This window comes from Lepidochelys olivacea (assembly GCF_965140295.1).
Source record: "Lepidochelys olivacea isolate rLepOli2 genome assembly, chromosome: 8".
NCBI classification, from domain to species: domain Eukaryota; kingdom Metazoa; phylum Chordata; order Testudines; family Cheloniidae; genus Lepidochelys; species Lepidochelys olivacea.
Genome location: NC_140418.1, coordinates 32805771 through 32820866, shown reverse-complemented (window position 1 = coordinate 32820866; position 15096 = coordinate 32805771). Strand labels below are relative to the sequence as shown.

Below are 15096 nucleotides of genomic sequence, written 5' to 3'. Positions count from 1 at the left end.
AAGTCAACAAGAGCCTATAAATCACTTCTGAAAATGAGCCTAGGGTCTTGTGATCTACTTCACTTTGAAATGAGAGTAGATCAAAGAGCACAAGGAACTTTCAGTGCATGGTAGCAGGGTCCACGTGGACAGCAAGTGGATGTCAGGCTACTGTGCTGTAGATTTACATCCCAGTTTGCTGTGCACTAACTGTTCATCTACACAACTCTTAGGCTCCTAAGTCATTTATACAAATTTTACCCTTAGTCTCTATTGGGAACTGCACAGGAGCCCTACCACTGAATGCACTGAATCAGAGCATCTCTTGGCTGTCCTAGTTGTGTGTCACCTATTTTTGGTCCTTTGCGGAGTGCTTGCGGGACCCTAGTGCAAAGGAAGTTGTGGGTACGTTGCTCTGCTGCAGTCCATATTTTTTCTGCCAGGATCCCTATTTACAGGGTCCATCTGGTGCAAATTTTGGGATAAATCTAGCTGCTGATACCTTAATTTACAAGAAGAAAACATTTGTACACTGAATAAAACATATGTGTATTCTACAAGCACAAAAATGATGGCTGGCTGGCAGAGGCAAAAAACCAAAACCAAATACATCTCAATATCACAGCAGCATAATGCACACACTGATACTCTGTAACATATTTTAACCCTGTCATAATGTATTGTCTAATGCATTTTAACCTGTAAAGGTTAAGGCAGCACACAAAGAAGAAATCCACCCCAAATGATGTCCTCTTAAGCAAACAATGCAGATTTTCTGAATTCCAGTAGAAGGAGGAATAGCGAGAATATGGAAAGTAGTTTGAAAAGCTGTCCCTTGCATGAGATTTATTGTTCTAGCATCACTTAGCTTTTGTTTAGTCTTATTAGTGTTCTTATAGGTTCTTTGTTAACTACCTTATCTCTGAAATAAGCTGCAGCACTGTTAAATAGTCTACAGAATATGGTGTATCACTGTATCAGGTATCAGAGATTAAACTTTTTAAAAGTACTTTATTACACTCTGTCATAAATATAAAGGGAAGGGTAATCACCTTTAAAATCCCTCCTGGCCAGAGGAAAAATCCTTTCACCTGTAAAGGGTTAAGAAGCTAAAGGTAACCTCGCTGGCACCTGACCAAAATGACCAATGAGGAGACAAGATACTTTCAAAAGCTGGGAGGAGGGAGAAAAACAAAGGGTCTGTGTCTGTCTGATGCTTTGGCCGGGGACAGAATAGGAATGGAGTCTTAGAATTTAGTAAGTAATCTAGCTAGATATGCGTTAGATTATGATTTCTTTAAATGGCTGAGAAAATAGCTGTGCTGAATAGAATGACTATTCCTGTCTGTGTGTCTCTTTTGTAACTTAAGGTTTTGCCTAGAGGGATTCTCTATGTTTTGAATCTAATTACGCTGTAAGGTATTTACCATCCTGATTTTACAGAGGTGATTCTTTTTTACTTCTATTAAAAGTCTTCTTGTAAGGAAACAATGCTTTTTCATTGTTCTAAGATCCAAGGGTTTGCGTCTGTGGTCACCTATGCAAATTGGTGAGGATTTTTACCAAACCTTCCCCAGGAAGTGGGGTACAAGGGTTGGGAGGATTTTGGGGGCACAGACGTTTCCAAACTACGTTTTCTCAGGAACCCAGATAAAGTTTGGTGGTGGCAGTGGAAGTCCAAGGGCAAAGGGTAAAATAGTTTGTACCTTGGGGAAGTTTTAACCTAAGCTGGTAAAAGTAAGCTTAGGAGGTTTTCATGCAGGTCCCCACATCTGTACCCTAGAATTCAGAGTGGGGAAGGAACCGTGACACACTCTTACCATGATAAAAAGAGGAAATTAACCTACACAAACAATAGGTAATGTCACAGCAAGCCAATCCACAAATGCAAAAGACACTGAGAACTGACCTGGAAGTTCTGTATTGACATTCAGGGCTTAAACTCCAGTGATACTCACTAACTTTGCTGGGGGTAGAGTTGAACTTTGTAGAACCAGTGGTCCATCATTCAGTTAAGCTTTTTTTGTTTTGTTTTAAACAGTTTTTTATCTGTTTGCTTTTAAAGATGAACTTGCAAGGGAAAAATAGAACCTGAGGAAAGCACAGATTTCTCTGATGAAAGCCTCATCTTTACAGGTCATGGAGGTCTCCAGCAGAGAATCATTCTAATCCCCCTGCTCCATTTCATTTTCCCCTTCCAAAGTCTCTTCTCCCTTTGGGCAATCCTCTTAGCATCTGCAGATTCCATGAGGATATCACAAAATGCTCTTGTTCTGTGGCATCCCAAACAACAAGACTCACCTAGGGTATGTCTACACTGCAATTAAAAACCTGCAGCTGGCCCGTGCCAGCTGTCTTGGGCTAAGAGGCTGTTTAATTGTGGTGTAGACATTCGGGCTCAAACTGAAGCCTGGGCTCTAGGACATGTCTACACTGCAATTAAACAGCCCGAGACCCATGAGCCCTAGTCCGCTGGCATGGGCCAGCCACGGATTTTTAATTGCAGTGTAGACATACCCTGCAACACATGCAATCCAGGGTATTTACATCAGATCAGAAAATCATTCTGGGATCTCTTCCATGAGCCAGCAAGTGCCAAGAGGATTTCACGGAGAGGGAAACATTACATAAAAGTTGGTTAGAAATATTGTTGTCCGAGATACCCTTCTTCTCCAGTCTGAATAACTGAAGCATTCAGGATACAAATGTACCTGGAAATTGTTTTTTCTTTGGAGGGGAACTGTAAAAGTAAGTTATAAATATGTAAAGCCACATTTAGTGTTACTTAGAGATTGCAGGGAACACAAGACAGAAATTAGTGTACTATTTTCAGTGATCTCCATTAAAAAGTCAATGTTTAACTATGGTTACCACATCATGGCAGCTGAGATGCATCTGAATTATTTCAGTCTATTTTGAATAGTAAATAAATGCAGTATCACAGATTATCCTGTGTTGCATCTTTAAGGGTTGACTTTTTAATGGCTACCATAGTAGCAAATCAAAACAAGAACACTGGTGGAGCTGTGGTCTCCCTAGTTCTTGTTCCATAGCACAGTCCGAAAAGACATTAGTGAGAAAGTTAAGAAAGTCAGGATACCTCAATAATGGGCATGATATAAAAATGTAGACAGAACGAAGTCTTGCAAACTACAGTGCCACTTATTGTTTACCCAGCTCTCACATGATCATTACCTGTTTTGCAGGAGCTCTGCCATAAGCTTCAAGATAGGAGTTGTACATGCTGCTTCACGATACCACAGCTCAATAGCTCTTTGTAGAATGGGAAGGTATGATGTGTATCTTTCATAAAATGGGTTAAAGAATGCAAATACCCAAAATTAATATTTCTCAGATTAACTTTACCTCAACCTCACTATGGTAAGTTGGTGAGCCAGGTACATAATTTTACCAGTTTACCCTAGCTGAGGCTCTGAACCCATACATCCAAGTTTGTCAGTGCCTGGAAGAATAAATCCCTTGGAAATCCAAAAAATTAAGTACAAAATAGGTCAGTTATTGAAAAAATCATATTTGGAATATATACAACTGGCATAATTTCAGGCAAATGAAAGAGTTTTGTGTGTGTACAGAAAATTAACTTCTGGGCTCTCTCCAATTCCCAGCAGACAATGTGTTCATACACTCCCCGCACCCACCATAACTGGTATTAACTGGCATCCTGGCTGGCAGTCTCTACAGGAAGCCAAGGACCAAATAGGCCACAGAGTCTTAACTATTTTCTCAGCCACAGAGGTGAAGGGAACAACCTTTCCAGTATGTCTGTTAGACTTACCACAGGTCAGTAGGATCAGGAAAGACGGTAAAAGTTTCTGTTATATTTGCGCGGGAAAGATTTCCTATTGTCTTTTCTGGAGCTGCTCTGGGGGGTCTTTTATCTGCTGGGGATTTGGGGAGGGGTTTTGTTTTGTTTTTTAAATGACAGTACTTACCCAAAAAGACATTTCACTTTAAATGGGAGAAAAGTTAATCAAGCCTTGGAGTGCCCTGCCTTGAGTCGATAGTGCCCTTCTGGTGGAGACTAATGTCATCATACGTGGCACTGCTGCTGAATGATATTGCTGTCTCTGAGAAGGAAAGCATTTTGGCTAATTCTGTCTGTTTGTCCTAGTACTCTGGAGAGTTTTTGCTGCCATCTGCCTGAGGCTCTGGAGGCATAAGCAGTATATAGCAGAAGAGCCTGATATCTCAAACACTCTTTAAAGAGTTACCTCTGTCCCATTCTAGGAGTTCTTTTCTTTTTATCAGACTTAGCATGGTTGCATCCACCATCAAGATTTCTGTAACAAAATAATTGGGATTCAAATCCGACAGCCACCTTCTGTACATAAGTAACATAACATGGCCAAATACCCTCTGGGGCATACACATCATTGCCATATCTTCGGCTACTTTCATAAATCTGTCAACATCACCTTCATTTTATTGGAAATACTTCCCAACCAGACCACTCTCACCCAGACACTGGCTAAAACGTTCAAAATGATGATTGGGAGGGATAGGCACATAAAGTTGGGTGGTATCTGAATACAGAAGGCACCCTAATTCATACTTCCTCACTGCCACTCCCAGTGGCCTCAAATATGCAGACAGGACCAAGATGGAATCTGCAGAACCCCATATGAGAGTGCCCTTGGATAAAAGTAATTGCTCAAAGCTACTCGCTGGGCTCTCTCCAATAGAAAAGATCAATGTCACTTGACAGCATCCCCACAGAGTCCCCTGGAAATGCATAAGCAAGTCAACTGTATCAACGGCTGCTGACAGGCCCATTATTATCAGCATGGACACTTCATCTTCATCCACCACACAGAGAAGACCATCTCCCAGTCTAACTGGAATGTTATCTGTTTAACAGATATTTAAAGGATCATGATTCTAGATAGTGTGAGAGTTGTCCTGGCACAAACTTTTCAATATAATCTGAACCATAGCCACAGCCCGTTATCAACACCAACCCAGCCCTTCTTCCACTGAGAATAAGTCAGAGGGCAAGGCCTTAGAACAGGAGTTCTCATACGCTTAGCGGAGCATGCAGAACGCCAACCCCTACCATTCACGCTCACACTGCAGCCCTGTGAAAACTACAACAAGAGTTTACATGGAAAAGTAACATTAGGAAAATATTCAATGTGTTTCTACTGGTCTTTTAATATAATTTAGCAACTGAAAATGGGGTGGTGAGACAGTGCTATGTACCCAAGCTGTCTCTGGGGGCTTTTTGGAGCACCAGTGGGGGGAGCAGCTTTTCACCAGAGTTTCTGAAATGCTGCTGAACAGTTTGCTTTTGAATTTAAACCATATTCAGCACCACTTCAACTGCACTTATTGCTGAAACCCATTGTGAACAAAAGCCACTTTTGTTAGTGTATTCAAAGCTGTAGCTGAGCACTTGTGAAATCTTTGAATTCTTCTAAAACTGTATCAGCCAGCATGCTGGAGATAGACAACTGGGCATTCTGAGCTGGCAACCCCATTATATAAACGGGGATGCCACAACTCAAAAGTTCAAGTGTCACATCTACATCCATTGGCAGAAACCAGGTTTTACAAAACTTGGGGTCAACAAAAATATTTCCATGATTTATTATTTTTAAAAATTCCAGTGAAAACAGTTTTGACTTGTTTTTAAACACCCATCTGCAGTGTTTATATTCTCAAACATTGTGGAATCCTGCTAATTCACGAAGTGAAACTGACAAACTGATTTTCATTGTCCAAGGTGAGTGAAATGCAAACAGCAAAGGATCTTTGGGACAGGGACCATGTTTTTGGTCTGGGTTTGTATAGCACCTAGCACAATTGGATCTTGGTCCAAGACTAGATCTCATAAGTGCTACGGTCAGACAAATAAATAATAAGAGGGCAATATAAAATAAAATCAGCTTTAGTACGCTAATGTACACAAGTGACCATCATCATAGAATCTATCAACACAAAGGGCACTAAGGGGCTCCCTATGACAGGCTAAAGACTGGATGCAGAGGAAAGGCTGGTTGCTTAAAGGAAAACCTTATACTGCCTCTGCGGATACAGGTCTGAAATATATAGAACTGATTGTTTAGTTCTTCTAAATGAGCACTTATAAACTAATTGGAAAAAAATATGAAAATTTAATACTTTAAAAACTATAATGGTTTTAAATGGGAAACACTACTGCTTATGTAAAATTGTGAGTATTTTTCTTGACTAATCCTCTGCATACAGTCTTATAAAATGTCTCTGCCCGTGCATATGGAATTATTGTTTTAAGGATACAGGAGATGAATCTTTAGATATTTATTAGAACAGTGATTAAAAACAGAAGCATATTGGTTATTTAAAACAAAATGTTCCAAACCTACTTGTAAGTTCACAGAATCACAGAATATCAGGGTTGGAAGGGACCTCAGGAGGTCATCTAGTCCAACCCCCTGCTCAAAGCAGGACCAATCCCCAATTTTTGCCCCAGATCCCTAAATGGCCCCCTCAAGGATTGAACTCACAACCCTGGGTTTAGCAGGCCAATGCTCAAACCACTGAGCTATCCCTCCCCCAAGTTCACATAAAGAAGGGGCACATTCTCAAACAAACATCAACATAAGAAAGGGGATTGTGTGAATGACTAGTAGAGAGGAAACTCCAAACACAGATCCCCATCTTTTTTATATACTAATGCTACTTTAGCTTTACTGACTAAAACCCTGAGTCAGCCTAATAAGGTAATTTAAGTCCGGCAAGACAGTTTCTTACTACAAACTTGCTTATGTCACAGGAATTAAAGCTCATTAAATAATTGATGTCAACTGAAAGGAACAGCTGAAAAATTTACCAAGGGGGTACCCGACTAGTTTTAAGAAACACTGATCGAGAGTAACAACATAGCTGGGTACAGCCCTGATCCTGCACCAGCTCCCCACAGACAGACCGGGGAACTTAAACTTCAGCTTGCTGTCACTTTGGAGTAATACAGGTAATACACTCACATTTTACAAACATCGTCTTGAAGTCAATAGCAAAACAAAATATTTTATTAGTGGGATAATCTCCATTAATGAAAATGGATTCTGATTTTACTCTAAACAGGACATGCTTTTATAGAAGGTTTCACCTGCATGTTCAGGCCTGCCCTACAAATTATACAAACCACATTTCTGAATATAAAAAGCATATAAACTTTCAGAAGCTGTAATACTGGAATCATCATTGACAACTTGACATATCAATATTTCAGGAAGAATAAATGACTTTCATATCCAAGATATTTATTTATTTATTTATTTTTGTATCATCTACTTATTCATCTTTCATTAATGGAATTCTCTGGGAAGATCCTGAACGTAACCATCGGAAACTGCTTAAAAATCTTTGGAAATATTTTAATAAAGCCTTCTGAAAGATTGAATAATACAACTTTTAAACAAAATTTGCTATTATTATAAATATTTGCTCTTCATCCCTTGCCCAGAGGAAAACAATAAATCTTGTCTCAACTGAATGAACACCATTTATCATATTCATTTTCCTGTCAATACAATTATGAAAAGCCTTTGGCCTTTTTCCAAGGAGCCTGATTTGCTACAGAAACTCAATTAGTATAAGCAAGCCTGCGACAAAACAACCCTATTTGGCAATCTAACACAGCTTTCAGCATACTGACAATTCACCTCCAAATCATGACCCTAATATCATCATAATCTATGGTAAAATATAGGACACAACAGTTTTCAGATCAAATACAAAACCAAAAGATTTAAAATAATTCATTTCTGCTCATTTCTGCCATCTACTGGACAAAAGTAAAATTCCACATACTTCTTCAAAATCAGAAACAAGACAGAGGAAAACTATGACCTAAAACTGGAACAACTTAAAAAATTAAAGGTTTGATCCTCAAAAGTTCACTATATGTGTAACTCTCTTGAAATAAATGGGAAGAGATTAGAATCAAAATATTTCCAGCCACACTTGAGATAAAGTATTATATTAACCAGTGAACTCTTATACCACTGATTTAAAATTAACGCTTCCAAACAACCTCCTTTATTTACCTTAATAACATCTTATATTACTAAACTAACAATTTTCTCTTGTCTATTTATACTGCTTATTTGCTGCATTTCTCTAAGTTTAGGTAATGAATATCACCTAAGTCAGTTTAATTTTTGTTTATAGTTAGTTTCACTTCAAGGTTTTCAAACCAGGGGAATATTTGTTTGAAAACAACTGTTACTATTAGACTTGGGCAGTTATAATTGTAGCATGTCCACATATACAATTCAGCACTTAAAGGTTATTAATTTATATACTACAATGTTAATTAAGTATAAAAATCCCTATCCAAATTAAAAGAAAACTCTTTCACCCCCCACCCCAACACATACCATTGTAGCTTACACCCTTTAGACCCAGTAAATACGAGTTGACATGATGGCAGTTTACTCTGCTATAATACTGAGATCAATATGAGGATGGAGCTGGACCCCAGCAGAAGCTAAATGCACTGAACAGAAGCATGAATTTGTTTGTTTGTTTACAGCCAAAGGTGATAGGGGAATATTTTCTGTGTCCGTGTGTACAGATATGCTTGGAAAAAGAATCAACTGAATACAGAAAACGAGGGGATTCAGAAAAGCCTTGGACAAATTAATTCCTCTTACTGTGTATATATTAATCTTTTTATTGTTTAGGTCAATTAAAGGAATGCTATCTGGCAGTCCAAATAAAAAGATCCAGGGTTTGTTAAAAAAAAGTTAAAAAAAGAAATTTAATATTAACTATGGGTGTTCAGGAAATTAAAAACAATGGAAACAATCCTGGATTCAGGTGTGGAATGGAGCAAATCGGTTCAAAAAAAGAATTAGGTTAATGGAGGATAGGTCCATCCATGTTATTGCCTTGTTCCTTTTGGAAGACAGGATACTGGGCTAGATGGACCATTGTTCTGACTCAGCATGGTGATTCCTATGATATGTTGACCCTCCAGGCATGGATCTATCTTTTGGAAAGAGAGTGGAGATCAGCCACCCCTATACTGCAATCCCTTCCACCATTCCTGGTCCCACAGAGGGAGCTTTGCAGTTTTGCACAGGGAGAGAACATGGGACTGACAAATGAGAACTGCATAATACAACCAAAGGCTCCGTTTCCTTTCTTGCACAGCCCTTCGTAAAAAGGCTAGGTCCTGGGATAGCCACAGGCTGGAGAGCCCCCGGCAGTATGGTTCCACAGGAGCAGCCAGACAGGAGAGTAGGGCTCATTAGGGTACCAAGGAGATCTGTGGATTTCTGAGCAGTGGATGACCCTGGTCATTCTGCAAAGGGGTAAAAACTTTGTGATCACCACCAATAGAATGACCTGAGGAAAACTCTGGCTGGAATTCCTCTCCTAACCCCAGAGGTTTCCTTGTAGGATACCTCAATCTGGCTCTGTCTGAATTTATACATTTCCCTATACTATTTGCAGTGCAAACATTGCCACACTTCGAACAGGAGTAGAGAAGTTACAGTAGGTTATTTTACCTCTTTCTTTGACACTGATGTGATCTCTGCTGGAATACCTCGTCCAGTTCTGGTCCCCACTATTTGAGAAGGATATTGATAAATTGGAGAGAGTTCAGAGAGGAGCCACGAGAATGATTAAAGGATTAGAAAACATGTCTTACAGTGTTAGATTCAAAAACTTCAATCTATTTAGCTTTACAAAGAGACAGTAAAAGGGTGTCTTGATTACAGTCTGTAAGTATTTACACTGGAAACAAATATTTAATAATGGGTTCTTCAATCTAGCAAAAAAAGGTATAACATGATCCAATGGCTGGAAGTTAAAGCTAGACAAATTCAGACTGAAAATAAAGCACACATTTTTTGAGAGTGTAATTAACCACTGGAAAAATTTATCAAGGGGAGAGGTGGATTCTCCATCACAGACAATTTTTAAAATCAAGACTGGCTGTCTTTCTAAAAAGATCTGCTCTAGGAATTACTCTGGGACAGTTCTAAGGCCCACGTTAAACAGGAGGTCAGACTAGATGATCACAATGGTCCCCTCTGGGCTTAGAATCTATAAACATTGGCTTAATGCAGAGGAAACAGAAAATGAAACTTATTGAAAATTAAATTGATAGTACCGGTGATCTCTCTTTCCTGCCCATGCTGAACAAAATATAAAAAGTAAACTTTAGAATTTTAAATTTCTTTCAGGTTTAATAATGTAAGTGTGACAGTGTCTGTTATAAAATTTATATGCTTACATCCTGATTTTAGTAGTTTGTGGCTCCATCTTTTACTATTGAAATTAAATGGAGTTTTCCATTGATTTAAAAAAGAGTTAGGATGAGGCCTCTTATTATCTCAGGCCTTGATTCCACAAACTCTCTCACTTGAAAGGAAGCAAGGTTCTTGAGAATGGCTTGATCCCACTCCCATGTGAGTCTGTCCATTGATTTCAATGGAAGTTGGACAGATCCTAACAAAGGCTCAGCCTTTCTACCTTTTCGCCCATATTCAACTATATTCCTGGTCACAATTCTAGAAAGATATACTGTTATGTGTTCTCCAAACAGATTATCAGTGTATAGTAAACTTTCAGCATTTGTCTAAAATTATCCCATTTCAAAGCCCCCTGTTTTTAATAAAGCACAATATTGTATTTGTATGTTATTTTACCAGTATAATAAACAAATTTACAGCAATCATGCATAGTAGGTCTAAATCATACAAACTGTTATACTCATCTCACTATATATTGGGATAGTGAGTTGATTAATATGATTCTATGACTGAAATGACAAAATTTATGACTGATACACTTATTAAAAAACATCAAAGACCTCCCTGTTGTATTAACAAAATACCAGTGTGTATTATTAGATACTTTAGCACAGCAGTAAAAAAGTATACCAGTATATTAAAACAAACACAGTAGTCCTGATCTTTGCATATTGAGAAAAACTGTAACTCTAGATTACCATTTATTTTTGCAATATAGCTGTTGTCTTCTCATCAAGACAAGTGTGTGTGTCATGATATTAATAAAACTGACGTAAGTGGATACTTATTGGCTAAATGAAAGACCAGATCATACTAGATACAGAGGTCCCCCTGGATTAACACTTGGGAAGCAACATTTTTTTTAGTAATCTTTGCTGTCATTTTTAACCAAATGTAGGTACATTATATTTTGAGTTTGAGCCAACGTATGTTTATGGAAACATCACAGGCTTGGGGTGGGGAGGGGAACCATTTAGATATATTTTCTGAGGTATTAATGTGATACAACGAAAAAGTGACCTCTCTGTGGTTTCTCTCCAAATGCTGCCCTCCCGGTTAACTGCATGGTTGCCATTGTGCTGTAATTTTAGCTGATTACACATTAGTTCATTTAGCTTTGTTTCCTCTTCCCCACTGTGCCACACTATTAAACTAATGCAAGGGGCCTGGTATCCCTCTGTGCACAGAGCTGGTATTGTCATAGTGTAATAAGGATACATCCAGTCAAACAGCATGGTGTAGCTGGTCTTTGTGTTCAGCGCAAAGGCAATCCCTCGAAGATCTCTTGCCAGCCCGATCAACATACGCTGTCAGTGGGAAAGAGACAGAGTAATTGATTTTCACGTTAGCACAGAGCAGATGGAGTAATAATCAGCCAATAATGACCATATATCTGATTTTGATTCATTAGTTTAACTGTCTCGCTCAAATCCTTCTCTATAGAAAACCATAGGTTCTTTATAAAAAAAAAAAATCTGCCCAAGTTTTATGGTAGTAAATGCTAATAAAATGCTTAGGGAACATTTTAGGTTACTCAGTTTACTGTACCTTTGACTAAGGCAAACTAAAACATAATATACGAATGCTGCATATTAAAGTTTAAAAGTGCTTCTTGCATGACTATATTAAAATAACAACACTAATAATAAAAAGTTAACTTGAGCTGGCATTATTTTATGTAAGGTATAAGACTAATTGATACTCAAAAAAATTACTGTTACGGTTATATTGAGACTTCTATTATACTCTATTTTCATATACTTATATCCTTCTGAAAAAAATCTTTTCTGATATCATTTTCCAAGTTAGGTCTCAGTCAAAAAATAATTTTTTTAAAAATTTTGAGCAAAACCATTCACCCATTCTTAGTAAATGCTGTGACAGTAAAAAATATACTTCCCCCACCCCGTAAAAATATTTTAAAACTGTTTTTGGGGTACAGACATAAATGAAAAGCAGCTGCAAGTTCCCAGGTGGTAATCCTCATAAAGGACTGATTTTCAGGTAAGTAGTGTAAATTTTAAGAATTAACAATTATAAGTGAATGAAAAAATAATTTTAAACATACACTACATGAAATTTCCACTCCAGTTAAAATTCCATACTGATTAGTGGAATACTGAGCAACAGAAACATGCAGTATCAGTGTTAGTTTGGTGTTGTAGGTGTGGTTTGTATTTCTGCTCCATTATGAAGTACCATATAACTGCAGGGTTTCACTAAACAATTGTGGAAGCACACAGAGAAACCAGTAGGGGGGATTAACGTGCAAATCTTTTTTCATTTTCGTAAAAATATCAAGAGAAACTAAATATAAAACTTTCAATAAAATAGTATTTGGCAACAATGTTAAATATTCGTAAGTCCAGATATGCAAAAGGTAAGGATCTCATACTAACTTTAACCTACCCACATAATGAATGGAGTGCTGCAAATTACTTGTTATGCTACTAAATGTTACTTTACACAAGGCCTGAATTCTACTTTCAGATATGCACGCACTAGTCCAATTGACTTCAATGGGAGTTGCAGAGGTTTTTCTGAGGGTAAATTGGGCCCTATGTGAAACATGGGTAAATAAAGGTTACTATGAGAACCTTACCATTTGGATTTCCTGGTTTTTGAGTGTGCAAATGACCTGAACATCCGAGATGCTCAGAGCCCTCAATTCTCATAAACTTGAGTTGAGGTTACCTCACAAGAAATGCTCAGCATCATGCAGAACTGGGACCTAAAATTATAATATTAACATGACATTCACCTACATTTTGGCATTTAATATCTTTATTCTTCCATGTGGAAAATAAGCGTTTAGCAGATGTGTGGCCTATGTAAAAAAACTTCATAACCACACTGCACTTCTCCTACTAAACAATACTAAGGTGCAATATCAAAAAAGGATATATCCACATCCAGCAATGCAGGGTGAAGGTGGAGGATTCGAGAGTGATCTCGGCTCTTTTGCCCACCGTAGCCACAGAAAGAAAAGGTCCATAAGCAAGGCTGACTATCAGGAATGAAGGTCAAAGGAAAAGTAGGGGTCTCTAGAAAGACTCCTAAGATATTCAGCACCTCATTTGAACTTGGCTTTGTTTGAAGTCAGGCAAAAATAGGAATGAGCCCATGGTCAGATGCTTGTGAGACAGGGACTACACATACACACACAACTGACCAGTCAACCAACCCTGAAGTACATATTCATTGATTTAGAAAAGCAACTGTTCTTTGAAAAACATTCTTTCTGGTAAAATATTTAGGAAATGTCTGGGTAGCAAGACATACAGATACCTGATAAATGGGGGCATGTCACACTTAGAAAGCGATGACACAGTACCCTTCTACCAGAGGGCCTTGAAACTGCAGGTCATTTCACATGCCACTGATCTTCAGTACTAAAGAACAACTGAGTGATTTGAGAAAAGCCACTGAATTTCTTTGGTTTTAGAATCTTTACTTTCTACTACTATCATTATATAAACACCATACACTGTTATCTATACTATTCTTAATATATACTACTCATCTTTAATATATTACACATTCTTAGTATATAAAGTCCCACTAAACTCAATGGTGAAGTATTATTCACTGGAACTAGACTTTGTATAGTAGTAATACTGAATATGTACACTGACGCCAAAACTGCTCATACAATGACACCTCAACCACATAGTGTATCCAGGTAAAATCCTGGCCCTTTCACCTAAGATCTTGTGCTCACTGCAGTTGAGTTTTACACAGGTGTGGCAGAACACGGATTAAACTCCCAATATATTCTGGTTTATTAGCCCATTACGAATTTTCAAATGACAGTGGGTGTAAAAATTGTTAAGAAAAATAGTAAACAACACTATATACTTAGACAGCACCTTGTGGGTCTTCATCCTGAGGGTTCCTAACATGCTTTGTAAATGTAACAGAATAAAATACAAGCAGCATATAAAGGGATCACTTCATTCACAGCTGAAATGCAGTCATATCTGGGTGCAAGGTGACAGCTGTTTAGCAGCACACAGCAACACTAGACAATACCTTAGACTCAGAAGCAAAGAATACTGTATCCGAGAGAAATGGCAGGGGAAGGTAGGTAGTCAGAATGCTGGCTTATAAACTGATTTTCATACTAATGAAATAACTAGCCTGCTTCAAAGTATTCTTCCATCCACAAACCAAAAAATGGTAGGTCTACTTTAGAGTAATTTAAAGGTCTCTCCCCCCCCCTCCTTTTTTTTTTTAAAATTCTGACATTATGGTTTAAAATCCTAAAAAACATTATTTTCTGAATTTCTAAATGGAAAAGAACGGAACATTTAAATATTTGTAAGGGGAAAAAAGCCCAAACAGGAATTGTGGCTTGACAGCGGGTGCCAAGTTTCTGACTAATGCACTTTGAAACAGACGAGATACCACTCACGCCACCCACCCCCAAAATGGGGTTTGTAATGGAAAGTCTGACAGACCCTTAACTACAGTGGCACTACTGGGTGCAGCTATAATATTATCCTCATAATTCTACTATATAATAACAATGAAGAAAAAAAGGTGAAGGGTCATTGTGCTTTGTCTTTAGAATTAAGATGGCTGTCTTCATCCTTACAGCATACTCTTAATTCTGGAGACACGTCTTAATAACCTCTAAATAGTTCCAACAAAAGAGCCGTGTCAGAGGAATGAGCAGGCCCCAAGGTGTTTCAACTGGAGTGTTTTCATCTGCCTTTATTGCTCTATCCCTCTCCAGAATTAAGGCAATAACCTGTGATAAATTATTCAGGAACTGCTACAGGGATCAAAGCAAAATCATTCTGTTAAAGTGCTGTTTGCAACATTTGGCACTTAGTGTGAAAAC

General features: G+C 38.1%; 1 protein-coding gene across 3 annotated transcripts in view; it reads right to left on the bottom strand.

The window, feature by feature from the left end:
- The window catches only part of RANBP17 (RAN binding protein 17), a 268639-nt gene that overhangs the window by 74620 nt on the left and 178923 nt on the right, over positions 1-15096 (bottom strand). For all 3 annotated transcript variants that reach the window (XM_084636664.1, XM_084636665.1, XM_084636666.1), the window contains 2 exons: positions 11469-11557; positions 3175-3282 (listed from right to left, as the gene is read on the bottom strand). In XM_084636664.1, the coding sequence (XP_084492790.1) occupies positions 3175-3282; positions 11469-11557 (197 nt within the window). The remainder of the gene's footprint in view (positions 1-3174; positions 3283-11468; positions 11558-15096) is intronic.